The sequence below is a fragment of the Notolabrus celidotus genome, chromosome 22 (assembly GCF_009762535.1).
Source record: "Notolabrus celidotus isolate fNotCel1 chromosome 22, fNotCel1.pri, whole genome shotgun sequence".
In the NCBI taxonomy this organism is placed as follows: domain Eukaryota; kingdom Metazoa; phylum Chordata; class Actinopteri; order Labriformes; family Labridae; genus Notolabrus; species Notolabrus celidotus.
Genome location: NC_048293.1, coordinates 5,252,656 through 5,276,115, shown reverse-complemented (window position 1 = coordinate 5,276,115; position 23,460 = coordinate 5,252,656). Strand labels below are relative to the sequence as shown.

The window sequence follows — 23,460 nt, the reverse complement described above, 5'->3', positions numbered from 1 at the left end:
CCTGGCTTTGCCCTCCAAAACTGACCAATTTAAGTGTTTTATCAGGGTTTTATTTTTACCCCTAGAGACACATTAGGTTTATGATGTTAGAAAAAAGTAATTATGTTGATGCAGTGCACTCACTGCCCACAAAAGCTGTGAGACTGAACAAGTTTCAAAAGTTTTGCTTTCACAATGAGGTTGTTAGTGCACCCATTTTTTGATAAATCCAACCTTGATCCTAGACCTGGACCTGGACCAATTTCAAAGAGACTTCTACATTCTAAAGTTTTGAATAAGAGGCTGTAAAGTTGATACCTAAAAACTAAAATTGAAGCATTTCAAACCAGTTCCATTCTTATCATTGTATCAAACTTGCATTTGTGACAATTAAACTAACCCCCTGTTCACTGCCTATGCTGGACATTTTTAGTTTTGCTTGTTTTCAGCTTAGCATTTCACACAGATAAACGTTCTATTGTATTTCATTGGCTTGGAAAGATGGGAAGTATCCTTGATGATGTTCTAGACAAGTATAAATCCTATATATCAAACACTATTTTTTGTAAGTGATCATTGGTAACTCCTCTTCTGTGGCTTGTCAAACCTGAGGTGTTCCCCAAGGCTCTACTCTCTTGTTGTTTGATACGAGAGGCTCTGAAGTGACTCATTGCCAAGTCGTTTAAATGTAAATTCTTATTGATTAGTCCTAATGTAAGAATGTCAAATTGGTTTGCCAAGATCTCTTTGTCTGTTATGACAGTCACTGTGTCAGATTAGGTGATCCCAGAGCCATCAATTCATGCCGTGACTTGATCTACAGACCTTCCAGACTACACAGTGGTATCTATCCAATCATCCCGACTGACATTATGACGTTGGAAGAAAGAGGGTCTCGGCTAGACAATACCCAGAAATGCTAACTGCAGTTACTCACCTGGTTGCTGAAGTGCTTCCACTTTTTTTTTTTTACCAACATTTCTCTGTAATGGTAGTCTTCCAACGCCACATCATACAAGCAGGGATGTTCTTGCCAGAGCTTAACTAACTTTTTCTGAACGTTACCGATTGGTTCTGAAAACCTGCAGTGTTTTTATTTCCCAATAACATCACACACACCTGTAATTCACTTGATTTCTCTTTCTTTATGCACAATCTTCCCGGGACTTCAGCCCACGGAAACAGACAACATTTGGGCCACAGGAACCATTTAGTTCCTGGAAGAGTAGTTCTGGGGCCAAGAGTCCCAGGAATTTCTGATCAAAATGCACCTTTAGATACACTAGAGAGGTCTACTATGAGATGCCATTTGTCATCTTTGATGGTTTAAATCTGGGTAGTAGAGCAGTAGAGCATCATGGCAGTAGGCATTAACTGGAGCTTCAACCCCAGCTAGTGGCAGGTGGCTGCTCTACAGCTTAGTCACAACATATGCCAACAATGATAAAAACAATTCTTGTATCAACCTGCAAGGGAGACAGTTTTTCCTCATTTAGTCGACTAATGGAAGAAAAAGAAGATAAGCATGCACATTTGATGCTGTGAATTACCTTATAAAATCACAACTTCATTAGTTTTGGATAGATCTTGGACATTATTATAAAATAATTTACGCCTCATTATAAAATAATGAAGAGCATTTACCATTTACTTTCTTGTTGGTCATAAATGAAGTGCTAAATGTTTGAAATCTTTTCATTCACAAAAGTTTATTCTAACTCAACCAAGAATTGTTATAATTCAGTTTATAAATGTCAAAGATGCAGAAAGAAGCCTTGGTGTAATATTTTATAGTGACCTCAATTCAAAATTATGTTACATAAGTCTTATTCATCATGTTTTATCAATGGAGCCTCTCAAAAGTCAGATATTTTATTTTCCGCCTTATCTTAAGAAGATAATTTATACTTTAAATTAAATGTTTTTTTCAGTTATCACACATCTTCAGATTGTACAAAAAGCAGCTCATACTAAAGGACAAAATCCTTACAGAGTTTTTTTTTTCTAACCTCTCTTCACTGAATAAAAAAAAGTAATTTTGAGATTCCACTGAATACCTTAAAGGCACTTCATTGTTAAATGGCTGCTCCTCTTTGAACCAGATCTCAGCCTCTGATCTTCACACAGAGCTCTGCTGGCTGGTCTTAAATCCTGCATGGCTCAAAACCTAAGGGTGACCAGGCCTCTGTAGTCAGACTTTCTAAGCTTTATGAAGTCACTGTCTGGAGTTCTGAGGCCTGCCAAATATGTGACATCTCTTTTTTTCTTTATCACTTTCCATTTGACATCTTTTAAGAAAACTTTAAAGCACTCTGTAGTATCTCCAACATTACTACATTATTATAACTGAACTACCACGATAAGAGAAAAGGTTGTAACTGTCCCTTTAAGTAATGTAATGTAATCTAATGGTCCCAACATGGCCCGACTTCAACTCGGTCCAGTACTGCAGAGCCTCTCATCAAGATGATTTACGAGTCATGCAATGTCTCCCTCTCTCTCTCTCTTTTTCTCTCTCTCTCTCTGTTCCACTGCCCAACAAATTCCCATCTCCTATATTAGATAATGCACAGCCCATCATGTAAAGAGCCATAGATTATACTGTGGCTGGTGACAACAGAGGAGAAAGGGGGATGGTCGGAGGATTATAAAGAGCAGGATGATGAGGAGGCTAATTTAAGATGTTTGAAAATGCTGAAGAGAGAGGGAGGAAGAGTGAGAGAAAGAGGGGGGTACAGAGAAGGAGAGAGAGTGAGGCAGTTAGGGCTTAATGGAAATAAGTTGATGTGGTAAGGTGCCAGCTGTCAGGGAGTTCTAAAATATACTTGAGCACATGTATTTTGAGAAACAAAATGCCCTTTTCTTAATCCACTCTCCTCGCCCCTGCTACCTGCATAAATCTCTCCCCAGCACTAATGAACTATTATGACAAATACCAAGAGTATATTTACTGTGTTGACAGAGGCAGTGCACCTCAGTCTCACAGGGCAGGCAGGAATGAGTTATACATCACCTTCTTTCTCCCACTGCCTCTGTCTCCTTCCCTGTTTCCGGTTGTAACTCTCTTTCTCCCCCACTTAGCCATATGGAGGATGACATGTGTATCTCTCATAAAGCCCCACCAAGCTCTACTGTGCTGCACTGTCGTGTGTTCTGGGTGGTGTATAGTTAGCAGAGCTTGTGGTGATGTATTGAGTGTAATGGCCAACAGCGTTTGTTGAGATTAATTGATACTAATGGCTAACGCAGTTAACGCTGAGTGATGGCTGCTACACCGCAGACACACTGGAGAATTAGACACAAATCAAGTTTGCGACTAGGCTCCCGCTGCAGCAACACACTCCGTCTGTTCTGTCATCTCCTCTGCAGCCTCAAACTTTGGCCACAAGTTGGATGCTTGTTGTACTGGGGGGTTTGTTCCAAACAGAGACAACTGTGACAGTTTGACAACCTAAATGCTAAAAATGATTGACACTGATTCAAGTAAAGTTAACTGTTGGGTGTTCACGCTGTGTTATTTGCAGTTTGGGAAGAATAAGAACAAATAAAAACTAAAAAGATACCAAAAAGTTTCTTCTTCCTGAAAATAAAGGTTTCATGCAGAGGCTCTCATGCACAAATCAACCAGAGAGTGTTTCATGCATGCTAAACAGGGCGGTAGGCAAGTTATGTAGCAACATTATCACAGGACATAATGTAAAATATAAATATGCATATCACAGGAGAGATGGGGATGTAAGAGTAATCCATCTTAATGGAGTACGTGCAGCATCCAGACAAGGGATGCATGTTAACATCAGGCACAGAGCCAAGGTTATGAAATTATTTTCACTAGTAAAACAAAGAAGCAACCGCAGTTTAATGGTAGCAATTTGTAAGAGAGGATTTAATTCACACTCAGTCAGACTTTTACTTTAGGTGTAAAAATCCTGATATGGAAATATAGCAACAGTGGCAAAATGTCTACATTTACCCTCTTTAGGCTGTGATTTAATTGTTTATATCTTTATTGTTTATCCTTTCAAGAGTTTACTTCCCTAAACGAAACAGGAAATGTCAAAGACAAAGAGTGTGGTACTCTTTTAGCATGACACCACTTCTACAGATCAGGCGATGAAATGTTTATTTCAGAATTCAATAATGAATACGTCGTTTTTATCTCGCCAGATTGACTGTGAAGCGTTTTGACAGAGGACCTCATCAGTTCGAGTCATGTCACCGTAGCATAAACAGATCTTCCTCTCCTCGGCGTCTGCCTCCTGTTAATCACAGAATGTGACTTGACAACTATTTGAAAAAGCACCCTTAGGCCAGGATGACTCATCCAATATGGCTGCCACTCCATCACCGGGGGCTGGCTAAAAGGGCTCCCTTCTTCCTCCAATCTCTTAATCATTGCCCCTCTTCACCTCTCCACTCATAACTCATATTCTTCGACTGCACCCCCACCTCTGATCTGGACCACTGGTCTTTGCTTTGCAGAAACCGACTGTGTCATCGCTGCTCATTGCTTTCAGTCGTCTGACTGACAGATCTGACAGCATGAGGAAGAGAGGAGTGACTCCGCTGTGCCTCTTCTCCCTCCTGCTTCACTGTGCTTCAAACTTTATGCTGCGTTCAGATGCCCCATCTACCCACACACTCAAACACACACTCAAACACACACACACACAGTCTACATGCACCGGCGTCCCTTTTTCCCTCCCCAGGAGGGCTAAAATCCCATCATCCCTCTATGTCAGTGTCGCTGTTGCAATCCTCTCTCCATTAGCATAATATTCCCATTCCCTTGCTGCCTCACTCTTCATGTATCAGACAAACTGCTCTGGGAATCATCTTGGGATTTGCCCTACTCATGCTCAGTGTACTCTCACAACTTTGTGACTTCCTGTCTACACACACTCGTCTGTCTGTCTGTCTGTCTGTCTGTCTGTCTGTCTGTCTGTCTGTCTGTCTGTCTGTCTGTCTGTCTGTCTATCCATCTATCCATCTATCTATCTATCTATCTATCTATCTATCTATCTATCTATCTATCTATCTATCTATCTATCTATCTATCTATCTATCTATCTATCTATCTATCTATCTATCTATCTATCTATCTATCTATCTATCTGCTCTGTTGGAGGGTATATAAAGGAGGACACATGAAAAGTGAGAGATGTTTCAAAGAGATAGAGAGCGATAGTGGAGGAGATGAAGTGTAACACTGTCTGTTACATGGCTGACTGGCTCAAACCACTTACTCAGTGATCTATAATGTGTTTGTATCTGTAACCACTTTCACCCTGAGTGTGACACGTACTCGGTGGTTTGAACCACGGCCACAATCGTTGATGATGGATATGCAACACCTGGCTAGACTTTCAAAATAAGACAAATGATTATTAATAAGTAAGCAACACTGAAATAACCCTGGCTCTAATTTTCTTTTCATTTTACAGCTCTAATGAAAACAAGATTAGACTAAGGTTAAAAACTTAGAGTTAGTGTTTCCAAAATTAAGTAGATATAATAGTGTTATAAGTAACATAAGAAAGATTAGATTATAGTATTTGTTGCATTACTGATGTGGGTAACATAGCTCACATGTGTTACACATAGACTCTATAATACATTGGCATCTCCCATTTGTTTCTAAAACAGAGTTTTGAGCCAGCTGTTGGCGGCCACATTGGAATGCTGACTCAACCTAAATTTGGTCGACCTAATCAGAGTGGAGGCGGGCTTTGAGCCTCCATGCTAACAGCTTCAGTGTGCCAGCCTGTCAGTCAAGTCAGCTGTGCCTCTAATTATTCAAAACTCGTAATCTTAATATCTACTAAAAAAATGTAAACATGTTTATATTTGCTGTGAAAATCCACTATTTTCAATGGTTGTGTATGTGGCTTCTGATACTTCCAGAGCCAGCTTCAAGTGGACACTTGAGGAATTGCAGTTTTAAGGCAATTTTGCATCACCTTCATTTCTCTTGGCTGGAGGTTGTCTCTTGATGTAACATGAATGAATAGACATCATTAAAAAGCTAGTCTGTGCTTTGAATCTCTCACATAACACATTGGAAAGCTACTAAACCTATAAAACAGTATATAATATAAGTTATACACACTCCTGCACCACTTTAAGACAGTCGCTTTTACTCATTCAGGTTTTAGTCCTCTGGCTCAATAGCTGATTTTAGTTATGACTCGATATAAAGAAGCATCCTGTTCTGTTTGAATAATTGAGCTCAGAGCTGCATGAATCTAACGACAGTGAGTGAGCGGGCCGACAATTTGCAGGCTAAAATATCACAGGTCATCGCTTGCTGAACACTAAATTCTAAATGACATGTGTCTCTTTAACTTGTAGGTTATAAAGCGAAAAGGTAGGTTACTTTGGGTGAGATCACTTTTAGTTGAAGGCTCTTTTACTGAACAGAAATGTTGTTTAAATGTTGAAAAAAGGACACAGATGATTTCTAATTAACTATATTGTACGTTATTACAGTTTTTCTCAGTCGCTTTGGTACATTTCTTAAATCAGGATTGAAATTCTCAAAACTACTTGTTCAATCTTCACATCATTGCGTCACTTGTGCACATCAAAAAAGCAGTTCCTCTTTTCTGTGAACAAGTTGCAAATGCTTTGGTACATCCATGCAAATGATTCTGTACAATTCTCTGCAGTTTCCTACATCAAGTGCTTATGTCATGTTGATCAAAATGTATTATAATGGGTCTCTGTTGAATAGTCTCACCCTCCACAACATATAGGCATTAGTTCATTGCATAAGTCTTCACATGCAAAATGGTTGAACATGTTGTCAGAATATGTCAGTCATATTTCTGTACATTTCCATTAGACTGTTTTTTCTAAATCTGTCCTGAATTGGTAAATTGCTCCCAGGTGAATCTTGACTTTCTCTAACAAAGGGAAATGTGTGAAGCATTAGATCAACCAATGATCAACCAGTTTTCTGAAACAGCTCAAAGGTGCATCTCATGAACCATCAACTGACAAGTGTTTATATATATATATTTATATATATACATATATATACATCCGAAGCACAACACAATGTTACAATGTCTGACATTGGAAGGAAAAGGAATTGGACTGGTTCAACAGCCAGAGAGAGGAAGAAGGGGAAGAGGAGTGAGGCTGAGTGGTGGGGGAGTTGGGAGGCAAAACGGAGGCAGAGACAGAGGACATGTGGGTGTTTCTGATGAGATAAGAGCCACAAATGTGAATCTTGTCCAGTCTTTTGCAATCAATCTCCCACATACTCTAAGGTGTAACCAGAGTACACTGTTATATTGACAACATGACTAAGCAATTTGACTGTCTTATCCGCACACAATGATACAAGGACTTGTCATTCTGATGGCACTGACATGTTCATTGAAACAGATATTTACTTTTGAGAGTTGAACTAAGGATTCTGAGCAAGATACTGGCTTTTGCTGATAATCCATGGTGTTTTGCTATTTGTACAAATTGTTTTGAGAAATGCACTCACTGTTTTGCAAATGCATTAGCACTGTATTATAGTAAGTGATGCATTAATGTGTAAATCACTTTGTTATCCGATGTAGATTCTCAACCTCCTCTCAAAATAATAATCATACTGGTGATAATAATAACACCTTTGTAGAAAACAGCATGTTCCACCTTTAATTTTCTTAAATATTTTGTGGTGTAAAACTCAGGTTAATTAGTATTATTATTGTGATTATAACTCTCATATGTTAGAAAATATTTCTTGTTCAGTGAAATAAGTTGTTAAGAAGCAGGGTTGAACACTTGCAAGGAAGTCTCCATATCTCAGTCTCTCTCTGGAGGCTGAGTGCCCCTAAAAAGTTGATCCTAAAATCGCCCATGGCTTGAAATCCTTTATTGCTTGCCGCTGGCTACACCCACAGTCCTGAAAAGTTGGCTGTTGCTCCCAGAGGCTATGACATCACCAGACTATGGCTGATGGTTTCTGAGGTTGAGCCAAAGTAGACTTTTTGCCTCACCTGACTTTAACGCACCATGACAAGATTAGGATAGATGACGCTATCCATAGCTGACTTTAGAGGGGTACCTAAAGCTTCACATTTAGAGGCATTGGCACACTTACAGTGGGCTTGTGGATTGGTATGCCACACACAGACAATCTCAATTTGGAGCAGAAGCTCTTGCCCCAAAATGTGCTTCTGTGTATGCAGTGGATTTGTGTTTGTGTTTTGGATGTTTTAGCACTCATCACACCCTGCAGGCCTTCTTGAATAAACTGTCGAAACAAGCTTTACCCTCAGTAAAAACCGCAGCCATCTGTAATGACCGCAAAAAGACACACTGGAGTGTCAGCTGGGGCTGGTTCATGGCCTAGAGGGCTGACCAGAGCAATGTCAGGGGCTTGTAAGTGATGTGTGAGAGCTGCTTTCTTAATTGCCTGTACTTCACTAAGTGCCTGCAGTTCTCCATCTGAGTACATCTGACTCCAGTAAAATGTAGCTGCTGCCAAAAAAAGCTGCGAAAATACAACAAAAGAAACATATTGATTTCACACTTGTGGTTCGGTCTCAAACATAAGGAAGCTATGTTGAATAACTCATGAAAAAAATCCATACTCAAAGCAATAATTGATTATCATTAGGGGTTTTCACTTTGAAGCAGCCGCAGGGATTATTGGCGATGTATTAATATGTGCCTTTTCCATAAAACTGCTGCTGTCAACTTTTATTTCCCTGCAACGTTCTGTCCTGCAGAAACATTTAAGTGTTTCCCCTCCTTTTGAGTTTTTTTTCCTGCTCGGTGCAGATGGTTGAATTCAAAAATGCAGCCCACGTTAGATTTTTCAAGGTAAGGTGAGGTAAGGCTGCTGGGATACACCACTGAAGTGAGAAATTGCAATGACCAGAAAAACAGATATGCCAATTTCAATCCTACCTTTTCAATATCTGATTGTCTAAAACAAAACAGACCTGAAACTAACAGATGATGTTTATCATCATGAGACATTCGAAACACTGATCTGAATCCTTTAGATGGAAAAAAATAACCGTCCCTTTTACCAGGCTGTGTAAACATCGTCTTACACATGAGCAGACAAACAGCGGGACACGGGAGCAGCAGGGTGAACATGAGAGGAAGAAGTGGGCCAAACATGCCATTACACAGAGTGACCTTGTGGAACTACCTGAAGCGTCTCGGTGTGTCTCTGTCCTCACTCTCAGACTGATTGCTGTGCTGCTGCAACGTCACAGCGATGATGTGAGTGATGGAGGACTTAACTTCATTGAGCAAGGGCAGGAGGAAGGAAACACTCTGTCCTCTTAAACCTGAATGTCAACTGGAGGCCATTGCTGTGCTATATCGCCCTCTGTTGGTCACACCAGAAGCTGAAATATGTTCAGAAACCATCACAAAAAGCTGGTTTCCTTCTGGCTTCTTCTATTTTACATATGTGCTCAATCATAACTCTACTTGAGTAAATGGTACAGCAGCATTACTTTTATTTTGTTTCATTTGTGCTGAAAAGTTCCTGGACTGTCAGCTGGGGTTCTTAGTTTTCAGCTCAACCAGAGTGACCTTCTTCCACTTTTCTTTGAATGTTTCAAAACCATCCATCCTTAATCTACACCCCTTACCCCATTAGGTGTTGCAGAGGAGGCAGATGCTACCTCAGATGTCATTGGCTGAGAGGATAGGTTGCCAGCCTATCACAGGGCGAACATTTAGACAGACAACTAGACACTAACACTCACATCTGCAGCTTAGAGCAATTGCTTGTGACCATTTAGCCCATCAAGCATAATTTCTTTGGACTGTGGAGGTAGCAGAGTGGGGGAAACTCATGTATGCACAGGGAGAACATGCAAAATCCACACACAGAGGCCTTAGCCAGGATTTGAATAAGGAACCTTCTTGCAACAGCGCTAACCACTGCACCACCATGCAGTCCCTTGTTTCAAAACCCAAAGTTGCAAACTCTCCAGTTTTTCACAAGGAACATTTTTTGTGGTAAGACTAAGAAAGTGAACATACATTTGTGTAGCCTCAATCCTTTTCTTACATTTTTAAATTTGAAATTCTTCCTGTCTTGTTAACTTTTCCAAAATGTTAATATTCAACCCAGTGTGGGGGTCTCTACCCTTTTGTAATATATAGCAAAACAAAAGAATTCTGTTCTTCATTTAAAGTTATATGAGGTTTTAGTGCTAAGTGTAATTATCATGATTAATAGTGTGGACAGCCTCCATGTGAAAGTTTGCATTCTCAATAACACTTCTTTTGCCTTCTTCTACTGTAAGTCACAAAAACATAACCTCTCAGTTTATCAGACACACTCTGACTGTTGTTAAAGTAACGAAGGGAAGTCACTTCCTGCTTTAGACCTACATATAGGAACAGTTTCAGCTTCTACCTCTTGAGTCCTTTGCCTGCCTGCCTCCTCCTCCCGCCACCACAGATAACCATGGGCAGAAAAGGGTTACAACACCCTGAGCTGTCCCACCAGGCTCAAGAATCACCTTCGCCTTAGCCTTCTACCACCTTTAGACTTACCTTCACTATATTTCAATGCAAACACTGCTCTTCTAACTGCAGCATTTTAACCATTGCTGGACAGTAACAAGGTAAATTTACTTGAGTACTGTGCTGTAGTACATTTTTTGAGTATCTGTACTTTACTTGAGTATAATTTGGAGGGGGAACTCATTACTTTTACTCCACTACATTTGAGAGACAATTATCATACTTTTGACTCCACTACATTTCTATCAATGCTCTAGTTACTCACTACTTTTGCTTTGAAGTCAGCTCATGAATTTTCTGTTCTTTTCTGAAATCAGATCTCAAAGACCGTAAACTGTTAGTGTACTTGTGTTTGGTTTGTCTAAATGGTGTAGCCATACCTCAGTTGAGCGGAGAGCAAACACAGATCAAACGTTATTCAGATCAGTGCGTTCATTTAGTTGTGGTAACGATGGCTATGGCCGAGAAAGAAGATGATTCTCCGCCTGAGCACCACGGCCATATTTTAAACCCACGTTTGAGGTTTTTGAAATGATGAATGATTCATATTGTTGTAAATCTCTGATCTGTTTACCACACAAACTTCATCACAGTCTACAGAAAATCCCAATCTAACCTGAGAAAGCATGTCAAGGTCTGGAGCTACAAACTTGTTTTTATTCAATATGAAAATTTTTTGAGCTTGTCTGTGCTTGTAGTCACTGCTTATATTTCATGGTATACTTTTAAGATTTACATTTTTTTTCCTAGATAAACATAAAGTAGCAGAATGTACACCCATGCATTCTTGACTGCACTCATGCTTTGTGAATATACGTTTTGAGATATTTTAAAAAGTACTTTGAATACTTAAGTATTTTTAAAAGCAAGTACTTCAGTACTTTAATCCAAGTAATAATCTAATGGAACAATTTCCACTTGTATTAGATTAGTATTTGACCAGGAGGTGCCTTTCTGTGTGGAGTTTGCATGTTCTCCCCGTGCATGCGTGGGTTCTCTCCAGGTACTCCGGCTTCCTCCCAGAGTCCAAAAACATGCACTCCAGGTTAATTAGTTACACTAAATTGCCCTTAGGTATGAGTGTGTGTGTGAATGGTTGTCTGTCTTTACATGTTTTCCCTGTGATTGGTTGGCGACCTGTCCAGGGTGTAACCTGCATTGCGTCCAAAGTCAGCCGGGATATGCTCCAGCCCCCCGTGACCCAAAACGGGATACGCGGTCAAGATAATGGATGGGTGGTCTACAAACACAATTGCACACCAACAAGGCTAATAAATCAAAATAAGTAAATGAGTGTTACTGTATCAGTGAAATATCAAGATGAATGGAACACCCACATCAACACATTGTATAAGAAGGTTCAAGGTTCAAGGTTCAAGGGCCTGAATTCAAACTCTGATATTTTAACTGTCACAAATATGAGCAGTTTAGTGTCCTGAGGAAGAAGCAGGATCGCTTTAAGAAAACTGCTGTGAAACCAAGCAACGCTGTCTGCTGTTTGACCTCTGGAGCCAGATTTAGTTTTTGACCATTTGATTTTTGCATTTAGTCAGCAAAGACTTGTTGATAATCAGTTACTAAAGATTGTATCTATTAATATTACTTAAGATTATTATTTATTACCAGGGCTGCAGGTTGCAAGGAACCACTGTGTAAGTGAGTTTTAAATGTTGGCTTAATTATTTTATTTTTGAAACACAAAGAGTTGACTTGTATTGGGTGTAAAGAGTTACTAGCACTTTGAGAAGAACACAGACCCATAAGCTGATGTGAGTTAGACCTTGACATTTAGCTGCCATACAACATAAATCCTTCAATACTTCAATGATGCTTATAAACACTTTTTGTTGCAACACATTCACAACAACTACAACAACTGAATGCTGGCAAAAGCCAAATTTTATTTTGCGGTGAGCCACAGCTGTTGATGCTTTGGCTTATTGTCTTTGTTTGTTGTTCTATTTATTTTTCTTGAAAGGTTTACAGAACCAAGAGATGAATCTGTTCATCTTGGTTTTCTCTGTATTGACCTTCTCTCTGGCTCCTGCCTGCTGCTCCTGCGCATGCAGCTCCAGCTGGGTCAGCTCTCTGCCTGGTTCTGTCGTTTCCCTCTTGATGGGGATGTTGAGGCTGTATGGGGTCTCGTCTCCTGGCTTTGTGTCAGGCGCAAAACTCACAGATGGCTTGAGATAGTTCATGATCTCTGAAGATATGAGACTGCAGGCTGACAAAGCAGCCTGAGCGTCCTCCATGAGGTCTTCTCTCTTCAGGCGGGTGTTCGGCAAAGCATCTCTCAGTCTGGCTTTGATTGTCCGATGCAGTTTCCGGATAATTTTGACCTCTTCTTTCGGGTCTTTGAGGCGGTTGAGGTGTTTAAGAAAAATTCGGTTCTTCTCATACTTCTTAGCCTCTTTTTGGAGCAACATGTGGATGTGCTCCACCATCTCATCATCGAAGTCCTGGCTCCTCTGGCTCCTCGGTGTGCAGAAGTTTGGGGGTTTAAAGAGCTTCAACAGGACTTGTTTGATAGTGGATTGCTCCACCACAGCTCTGTTAGTCTGCAGATTTTGTTCTGCAGTTTGGTCATTATCAGCCATAAGCTGGTCAACAGACAGTTCAGTTAGTTGGATGTTTTGGGGTCGTTCATCAGATTTTTGTTCTTCAGAGTCAGAGACTTGCTTGTGGTCCTCACTGCAAGGTTCTTTCAGTGCAAGGTCTTCCACAGGGGAAGTGTTGAAGCTGTCGCAGCTCTGAACCTCAGCTCTCAGCATACTGGATTCCGTGATCTCAAGGATCTCCTCGTCAGATGTTTTTGGGAATGCTCTCTGGAAGATCTTCATGCGTCTTATCCAGGGTCCATACTGCTCCAACATTTCCTCCTTGATGTTCTCAGGAAGAAACTGGGAGAACAGCAGGCCGTCTTCATCAAAGGGTATCTGTGGGGGAATCCACACATCTTCAGACTGGTCCTTGTATATTTGAAGGACAGACTCAATGATTTGGTCCGGGATGAATCTCAGGAGTGCCGGGTCTTTGTTCAGCACTAGCTTCCTTATCCTGTACGTTGTCCCAAACCTCTCCATGATGCTGCAGACGAGAAGAGCGACAGCTCTCCAAGCCTCACAGGAAGGAGGAGGGAGGTCTTCGTCCACAGAGACACCGGGGTCTTTCTTCAGGGTCTCCAGAGTTGTTGCACCCAAGTGGAGACAGTGTGTCAGCAGTTGTTGTTGGTCTAGATAAGCGCTAGTGTAGCTTTCCAGAGGGTGCAGCTTCAGTAGCAGCTGGACCAGCAGATCCTCAACCAGGTCAGTGCTGACAGTGACCACAGCAGCGTTGAAGCTGTCGCCGGTTTGAGCCTTGGTTCTCTGCATACTGGAGTTCATGATCTCAACAAAGTGGATACAAGTGAAAGTTTGCAAGAAACAAAAGTTAAAACACAATCGAAAACAACGAGCAGACACGATCAAACAGTGACTTGCTTGTAGAGAGGGTTTGTGTGAAATGAGACATTTGAAATTTTCTCCTGAAACAGTGTTGGTACTGTGACATCACAAAGTTACATTATTCTGGAATGGTACTCCCAAAGAAAAGCTTGTTTCCTTAGTGATGAAAACATTACCTGTATACCACACAATAGGTCTCTGTCCAGGATTTGAACCCTAAACTATATCACTGAAAGCACACAGGTTCTGCCACCTCACCACAGGCCTGCCTGGCAGTGCATATCTAACTGAGATTAAGGTGTTTTCATTTAAACCTTTTTTAAAAGCACATGTTAGACAGTGTGAAAAAAAAAAAACGTTTCTCACATTGAAAGCCTCGGTCCAGGATGTGAACCAAGAATTATCTTGTTGAAGATTGTCGGTCATAACCACCACACAATTGACATGCCTGTAATGATCAGAGTTCTTTTGCCAAACTAATCAGAAAGACTACCAATCATCAATCAATCAATCTTTATTTGTATAGCGCCAAATCACAACAACCGTTATCTCAAGACGTGTTTACAAACATTGGAGGTCTAGACCACTCTATGTCAATATATATCTAATCTATCAGAATATATATCTAAAAAAGAAATGTTCATCAAAGACGACAGATTGGCCATAATCCTCCTGTCAGCCACCACCTCCACAGGGTCCAGGACTGAACTGGCCTTCTTCACCAGTGTGTTCAGTCTTGCTCTCTTGTATCCTGTCCACCCACAGCAGACGAAATCCTTCCAATGTGGCATTCGTGTCCGGTGTTAGCTCTGTTAGCATTATGCTACTCTGCCAGTATTCCCTCTGGTGCTGGGTTAGCTCGTCCACCTTATCGTATATAGATCTTACATTCCCCATAACAGTAGGTGGAAGGACAGGTCGATGTCGTCTTTTCTTAGCTTGCACCTCAGTACCAGCATGTCATCCTCGCCGCCTCATCCTCAGCTCGCAGGGAACATCGGGCCTAGTATCGTTTAGTATCTACCATCCTGTAACTGTTCCTAAAGTCATTAGATTACATGTTATCAGAGTACTCCCACAAAAGCATTCAGATTACATCTAATCAGAGTACTTTTCCCATTTTATGATGAAAACTTAAATAACTTGTAGGAAAGGTGGGGTAGTATCCTCTCTCTACCCTATATATATATTTTCTGATGAAAAAAAAAATGAAAAAAGGGAAAATAGAGGATGTCCTAATATGTAGGCTACACATAAGTATTATTAGGCAACATAACATGTGTATCCTTTGTCATACCTGCCAACATTGGACTGTGAAAATTAGGGAGATTTTCCTGAGTATGGTAAAATCAGCCTATACCCAACAACTCAGGAGTAAGAAGTATAATACGTCCAGTAGATGGCAGCAGATTTTCTTGTTTCAGTGTCTCAGCCTCCACTGTGTGGTCAGACAGTTGTGCACTGGCTGTATAGTATCACTGGATGTATTGAAGGGGCAGTGCACACCAACTGTTTTTTTTTTCTGAGAGTAAGTCAAAATGAGTAGTGTTGTTTTTCCCTCCCTTTTTTAGTTTTTGTCCAGACCCATGCACCTGATTGGTTGTCAGATGTAGAGTACTTTTTTTCCTCCCTCGCTGAACTTTCCCTATAAAACCTTTGATGATGTGAAAGCTTCATTCTGTGGAAGTGCGCAGCACAGTTCGATTGATGGGATTATTGAATTGGAGGGAAGAAGAGAACTACGACTCTGGATTAACTTTTTCGAGGGAATATCAGAAGTTAATATCGCTTGTTTTACCTATTTTTTCACTTTAACTCACTTTTTAAAGTTTCTTGCGGTGTCCAAACTCAGGACTTGTGGTCTTTGCGCATCATTCGTGCCATGGCAAACTCGTGTCTTCAATTGAGCGGCTTTCTCATTAGCTGCCTCGGGTGGCTGGGCATCTTGATCGCAACATCCACCAACGACTGGGTGATGATGTGTAAATATGGTCTGAACACCTGCAAGAAGATGGATGAGCTCGGGGCAAAGGGTCCCTGGGCAGAGTGCGTCATCTCCACGGGACTTTATCATTGCTACACGTTGACACAGATCCTGGAGCTGCCAGGTTGGTTCTGCTTTATCCCTGGTTTGACTTAATCAGAAACATTTAAGTTTATTCTGGTTCTTTACATGATATTATGCATTTTATTTATAACTTGTTGTCGGCACAGCACAGCTTCAATTTGTATTCAAACCCACATTTTCCTAAAAATTACCCACACTCTTAACTCCTTTTATGGAAATTTCCTCTGCATGATCTTTGTTCCCTCTTTTTTGGCAGCTTTAAAATATGTTCAATTTGTGTTTCTATAGCCTACATCCAGACGACTCGTGCCCTGATGATCACAGGCTCAATACTGGGGCTCCCTGCAGCATTAATGTGCCTCATGTCCATGCCCTGCATCAACCTCGGCAGTGAACCCCAGAGTGCCAAGAACAAACGCACCATCCTTGGAGGAGTGCTTATAATCATAGTTGGTAAGCTGCTACTCTTTACTTCATTCACACAACGCAAATTAGATGCATTACAAGACAGAATGTGATTTGTATTTTCAGAAGTACTTAGGTCATATCATCTTGCCCTCACATGCAAACAACTAGAACCCTCCCAATCATCCTAACCATGACCTTTTTTAACCCCCCTTCCTTAAAATGCTTACAGGCTGCAGAGGGCGGAGGATGTTATTATGACTTCCTCCCTCTGGTGCACACATTTCCACGTGCACACACTTATATGTTCATCTTCCACTGAACCCATCCCCCATAGATCCAATCACATTCCTCTCCTCCACCTACTCTCCTCCACACCCTGCCGTTATCCTGAACCACATGGAAACACACTCCCTGTTTTGCCCAGTTTACTGTGCTTATAAATATTTGACAGGCGCTGCAGCATTTTCCGACGCCTGTGTCCCTCACATGAAATCTCTGCACCTGTGTCCACCGCTCGGCATTTTCCATTGGCCGTGTTTTTTTTTTTAAATTTTATTTCCAACACGTGCAATATATTCCGGACTCTCAAAAAAAGTTAAAGCCTTAACTTTGTTTTTACATTCTCTGTTATGACACTGGGAACACTCCAGGGAGGGTTTGTTTGTGTGTTTCCATGCTTGTTCTAAAGCAGAATAAATTTCCACACACCATATTGCCTATCAGTGCCTCCATTCTGGCAGCAAAATCAGCCCACAGCTATTAGTTTGAGTTGAACTTGAATCATTTAGCTAAATGTGTCCTCTGAAGCAACTCGGGGAAACTCAGACCACACATTCATTGGATTTAAATATAATTACTGACTCCCATGCAGTGAATTCATATTTTTTCTGTTGTAAAAATATTCCATGTATTTAGTCTGCATTAACGTTTGGTGTATATTGGCAGATGTCCAAAATATATATGATGTGTCCCTGACCATGCTGCTCTTCTGTAGTTCAAAGCAGAGCTTACGTAACACCATTAAGTCTTGCTGCTAACTAATATTATTATTCACATTCCTCCTTCCAGTCACCCCCTGTGTTTTTATGAGGAATATAAGAGAGCACAACTGAAAAGCTCTGTTTTTGAAAACTGTATGCTTTTTTTTTTTTTTTGCTCTTCCCAAGACAGAAAAGGTCCAGCTCTTGCAGCAAGACTTTAGACAGAGGAGAAGTAAAGCACAACAGATTTATTCCATGCATCTATTAACCAACTTTCAGATTTATTTTAAAATTATTTTTTCAAAGATATGGCTGCTATAAGGACTTTAAGAAAGTATATCTATCCAGTTGTGAATTTATCTGTGTGAAGTGTCAAGGCATCCTCTAACAGATAAAAGGACACATCATTTTTAAGTAAAAATATAGATACATCTTTAGAGATGCTATAACATGTATGCTTCAAAGCTGGTCAATAAGCACCATTTTGCATCCTCATTTCTTTATGTCAGTAGTACCCACAAATAACACTGTCATCATGTGAGACAACACAGAGATGTTCAGCAGTGTCATCAATCTTTTCAATGGAAAAACTATTTGCTATTTTAGATAAAGCTAACAAAATAAAGGTTTTTGAATTGGCATGTGAATAAATAGTTTACTTTGATTGTCCCGTTTTGCATTCTTAGTTTGATTATGTACTATGTCATGAAGACCAGCCTTCCAATTTGCATTACCCATCAAGTTTACTTTGAGTATCTCAGTTTGTATATAACTTGTATGTATAATTTGCTGTCATTTGCACCCCAAGTTTCATTTTAAAATCAGCCCCTCCAATAGTAATGTGGCCTTACATTTACTAGTCATTCAGAGCCAGCTTGTTATCCATCCCCATTATGGTTTACCCCAAGTCTCTTTTTTTAACCTCATTGTCCAATTTGATTTTATTTGCACCATTTTGCATCCCCAGTTTCATATTGTAATTAACACCAGATTCACAATTCGTTTATTTTCATTCAACCTTCATACTATCCAGGTAGACTGTAGAATCAGATAGGGCTGTTTCAATATGTGTAATTTGTCCTCTAGAGACAGCCATATATTTTTGCATTGTCTCTCTGATTTTATATAACTCAATCATAGAGTTTGCTTTTAGTTGCACAATTTTGCATCCCCAGTTTTATCTCAGAACAAGTAACACAGATTGCACTGTCCTTTTGTCATCCAGAGCCAGTATTACAATGCTTCCCAATTTAGTTTGCTAGGAGTTAATCTGATTTTATGTAACTTAAATCTAGATGTATGAGTTTGCTTACCTTAGCACCATTTTGCACCCCCAGTTTGTATTTAGTGTATTTTTCCTGTGTAACCTAAAAACTCATTAATAAAGAAAAAGTTTGTGTAAATAAAAACAGCAACACAGCACCATTTTGTATCCCAAATATAATCAATACATTTTTTCTCTCTGTGTTTCCTCTCAGGGCTGTGTGGTAGTGTGTCTACAGTCTGGTTCCCCATTGGCGCTCACCAGGAACAGGGTCTGATGTCATTTGGCTTCTCCCTTTATACTGGATGGATGGGAACAATCTTCTCCCTGCTTGGTGGGTCCATTCTTACCTGTTGCTCCTCAGACGACTCCTCATCACGCTCCTACCAGGACAACAATCGGTTCTATTATTCCAAACAGGGTGGTGGCAACGCACCAACAGCTGCCGCCACCAATCACGCCAAGAGCGCCCACGTCTGAAATGGGAGCGCTTGTGAACACTGATTGGATGTGTGGGGGACTGTGGTTTGTATATAGAACCACATTACATTAGCACAGACACTCCTGCATTCAAGCACACATACAGTAGGAGGAGGGAAACACAACTACACACACTCATTCATGTTTGTTTAGGTAAATAGACATATTCTTGAATGAGCACACAAACATGCATAAAAGAGACACTCACACATCCAAACACACAAAGGCTGTTTTTGTTGGAGCTCTTTTTTTCTTGGATGGATTATTTTTGTATCGGAGAGCTCGTCCTCCAGCTTTCTCAAGTTGGGCGTGGTGTGGACTCTCCCCACTGTTACATCCTTTTACAGCGTTGTGATGAACTGCCTACGCAGCAGCCTCAGGTCTTAATCACCCATGGCCTTGTGGACTGAGATATTGATCTCTCATATTACTTCTATTTTTCTATTTAGATGCTCCCAGAGATGAAATCTTTGATGATAAATCTTTTTTTGTTCTAATCATATGATATTGTGATCTGTAGTTTGGATAAGAGCAGGGCTTGAAAGAATTATGTTTTGAATTGAATGTGTTACAACGTTGTATATGTACATTACTTTTTCTTTGACAATATTGTACAAATCTATGGTGAACTTGCCTCTAGAGAGATAGACTTGATTAAAAAATCTTTTTTATAGCCACTGAAGAATTAATGTTGCATGATGGGAATATGCATTTCAGAAATAGCTGTAGACGGCAGTGTTACAGTCTCTATCTTTGTCTTATGAACACTGGTAGTAATATTCTCTAATCCAAACACATTCATACTTGACTAACTTGCTTCTTTTTTAATTTTCAGTAACAACTATGTAACAATAAAGCAACTTATCCTCCAACTGTACATAATTAAATATGCATTTACAACAAACATATTAGTCTAATTACCTCATACAAGGTAGCTTTACAAATGGTGTGTAGCTAAAGGTTTTTTCACTATATGCACAAAAGTCAGTATAATGTAGATGAGCATATTTTGAACAACTGTGATGACTTGAATGTTCAATATTCAAAAATGCACCGGTGGACCCTCATATTTCCAACTCAGATTTGTGCAGAAGCAGTATTAGCTTGTTATTTATTGTTTCACTGATGTGCCTTTGTTTGATTTTCTACAATAAAGACAAAATAACTGATCACAGCCTTTGTCTCAAGTCTGTCACACTGAGTCTATGTTCTCATCCTGAACATTTTATTTCCTCTACTTGGGTGTAAAGTTTAAATTTGCAACAAAGGAAGCAAAACTCGGATGTTAATGTTAACACATGGAGGACATTTTCCGCTAACGTTGTGCTTGGCTTGGGGAAGCTGTTTGCCAGATTTCAAGTCTGAAAGATGTAGAGAATCGGACAAATGTTTTTCGTTTCACTGCTTTGAGACTGATAGGCACCTTGCATCAAACTGACATTGAAATCTTGAATGGATCTTCAGGCAGTATTTCAAGGCCAAACCGTGTATTTGATACCAGTTAGCTGCTGTACAACAGAAGCTAATGTTGGCATTCAACCGCTTTAAAGCCAACAGGACTGATTGATATGCTACTGTACAAAATGTATTGATTCATTAGGAAATATTTACTTAAATTTTGTACAGCTTTATTTGGGTTTGGTTTTTTAATCCCACTGTAATTTTCCTGTTGTATAATGTTATACTAAACTGTAAAGTTAGCTAGGACCAGAGGTGGGTAGAGTAAACAGAAACAGTATTCAAGTAAAAGTACTGTTACTTTACACTGATGTTACTCAAGTAGAAGTAAGAGTACTCGTAGAAATAAGTACTTGAATAAGAGTAAATTAGTACCTTAAAAAAACTACTCAAGTAGTGAGTAACTTGTGAGTAGTGTCATATATAAATTGTATTGTATTGGAAACACTAATAACAATGTGAAGTGCACACTGCCTTTAATAAAGTGACATTACCAGGAAAAGGCCAAAATGAATTCTGTTAGGCAAGGTTTACTTTCAAACATTAAAGTAAGAGGAGCTGCACTGTGCTCAAACTAATGTACTCACTTTCATTTTTAAAAACAAGCTGAAACTTAAAACTGTCTGAGATGTGATCAGAACACGAGACATTTAATGATCTATTCATCTATAATACTCCATCATTACAATAAAACAGATATCTATGCCTTCCAAACTTTCTTTTTTAACCTTTAATTTATTTTCAGTACATCTTACTTAAAAACATTACTTTAGTTTTCTAATACATAGAACACTTAAGTGTTTAAAAGGCCATGAACTCAGTCCTGAAGAATCTCTCTGAGGTAACTGTTGAGCTTCAGAAGGAGCTGTTTTTATCAGCATGCTACCTTACTGCTCTTATAAGTTAGTTTAGATTACTGTCCAACATGCTTTTAAGATTTAATATTAACCAGTATGATCCTTAGCTTACCTCACTGATAACTAACTATAACATGTTTTTAAGATTTAATATTAACCAGTATGATCCTTAGCTTACCTAACTGATAACTCACCATGACATGTTTTTAAGATTTAATATTAACCAGTATGATCCTAAGCTTACCTCACTGATAACTAACTATAACATGTTTTTAAGATTTAATATTAACCAGTATGATCCTTAGCTTACCCCACTGATAACTAACTATAACATGTTTTTAAGATTTAATGTTAACCAGTATGATCCTTAGCTCACCTCACTGATAACTAAATATAACATGTTTTTAAGATGTAATATTAACCAATATGATCCTTAGCTTACCTCACTGATAACTCACCATCACATGCTTTTTAAGATTTAATTGTTCTATGTTGAAGCTCAAGTTTTGCACCTTTTAGAACAAAGTAAGCAGCACATAATGTGACTGCTGCTCCTCGTCATTTAGAAGTTATAAGAGAGTCTGGATGTTGGGCACAGAGTTAACATTTTCCTCCAAAGGGGGCGCAGGTATAACGCAGCCTCTCTCCCCAGCTGTAGGTGGAGGAGGGGGTTGAGCTAATCCTCCATTCAGTATTGAGGTTATTTATTGCTCTCGATCAGAAAGAGCTGCGTGAGAGATCAGCTGAGTGTAAAAAAATATAAAATGGCTAGGACATGTTTGTATGCTAACATTAGCCATGGTCTGACAGCTGCTAATAAGATATCAGACATGATTTTAAACTTTGAAATGTGGCTGTTATCTTTAAGAATTTGGACTGTCCATATTCTCTTCATTTGCTTATCTTTCAAGAAGCACTGAAATGGAAATAATTTGTCATTTTCACTATGTTACAACCTGAAATTTGAAGTCCAGCAGGACGACACTTACAGACTTTAAGCCCCCAGCCTAGAGCGTGCAACAGTAGAAAATGGCCCCCATGTCAATATGGTGAGGAGAAGGATCAGTTCTTGTCTGTGTTTGCAGTAAATTAATCACGTGCGAATCAAAGCTGTGAAAACATGAATTGTTTTCAATGTATCATCGATTCCGTGCCCTTGAGTTAAGTCAGCACAGATTCGCTTCTCGCTCAGACACTTAAAGCCACACTGCGCCATCACTCCCCTGCTGACCACACACACAGACACCTAAAATGTAACATAGCAGTATGATTGTGTCCAGTGTGTGTCTGACCATGTGCTCCTTTGTCCACACCAAGGTCACTAAGTCATTATCAGCGCTATAACATGATACTAGAGAAATATTATATGTTATCTCATTCCTCAGCTTATCTTCAGACACAGACACAAACACTGTCTGTCTTCGTTATACACTCATCTCAGTTCTTGTATTTCTTCTCGTAATTTTGTCACTTCACAGTATACGTTTGTGTTTCCTGGCACGCCTGTGTAAGCTGGTGTGTGTGATAATGTCAGAGTGTGTACTCCCTGAAGTGTGATGCTGTTCCAGGCACAGATCCATCCAGTCCACAGGAGGCCAGTAGGAGGGTGGTGGGCAAGCAAGCTGTCCTGTACTGCTAATAGAGGCTGAATGTGTTATGCTTCTGTGATAAAATGTAGCTTTCCTAAGTTGCTACCTGTTAAGAACACTTCATAGGTTAAAAAGAGGGAGGATTAAAACTCTTGAAGAAAAATTATCTCTTGAATTTTTTTCAGTTAGATCTGATATTCTATCACTTTTATTGTTTTTTGTGTTGTGTGCAGTTTGCCGTTTCTGCTTTTGGTTTGTGGTCGGAGAATAGAAAATATGGCCATCATACTCAAAGATTCTCTGAGTTTTTAAAAGCATTGTGTGTTGTCAATTAGAGATCCACTCTTGGTGCAGGAGTAGGTATTCCTGCCTCTGTGATCATTGTTGCATTAGAAGGGTGTGTTTGATTCTGGTCAAGAAACAGGCTTGAA

The 23,460-nt window shown here is 39.8% G+C and overlaps 1 protein-coding gene across 1 annotated transcript; it reads left to right on the top strand.

Moving 5' to 3' along the window:
* Positions 1-15,587: 15,587 nt before the first annotated feature.
* On the top strand, positions 15,588-20,295 carry cldn11a (claudin 11a). The gene is made up of 3 exons (XM_034675458.1): positions 15,588-16,033; positions 16,282-16,446; positions 18,860-20,295. Exons 1-3 carry the CDS (start codon positions 15,808-15,810, stop codon positions 19,123-19,125), a joined length of 657 nt encoding a protein of 218 aa, XP_034531349.1. The 5' UTR covers positions 15,588-15,807; the 3' UTR covers positions 19,126-20,295.
* Positions 20,296-23,460: the final 3,165 nt, after the last annotated feature.

Bases quoted from the DNA above. Each gene is read 5' to 3' on its own strand.
- cldn11a (XM_034675458.1), top strand. From the start codon at position 15,808: ATGGCAAACTCGTGTCTTCAATTGAGCGGCTTTCTCATTAGCTGCCTC. The intron at 16,034-16,281 runs GTTGGTTCTGCT...GTGTTTCTATAG, and splicing joins ACAGATCCTGGAGCTGCCAG to CCTACATCCAGACGACTCGT. The intron at 16,447-18,859 runs GTAAGCTGCTAC...GTTTCCTCTCAG, and splicing joins AGTGCTTATAATCATAGTTG to GGCTGTGTGGTAGTGTGTCT.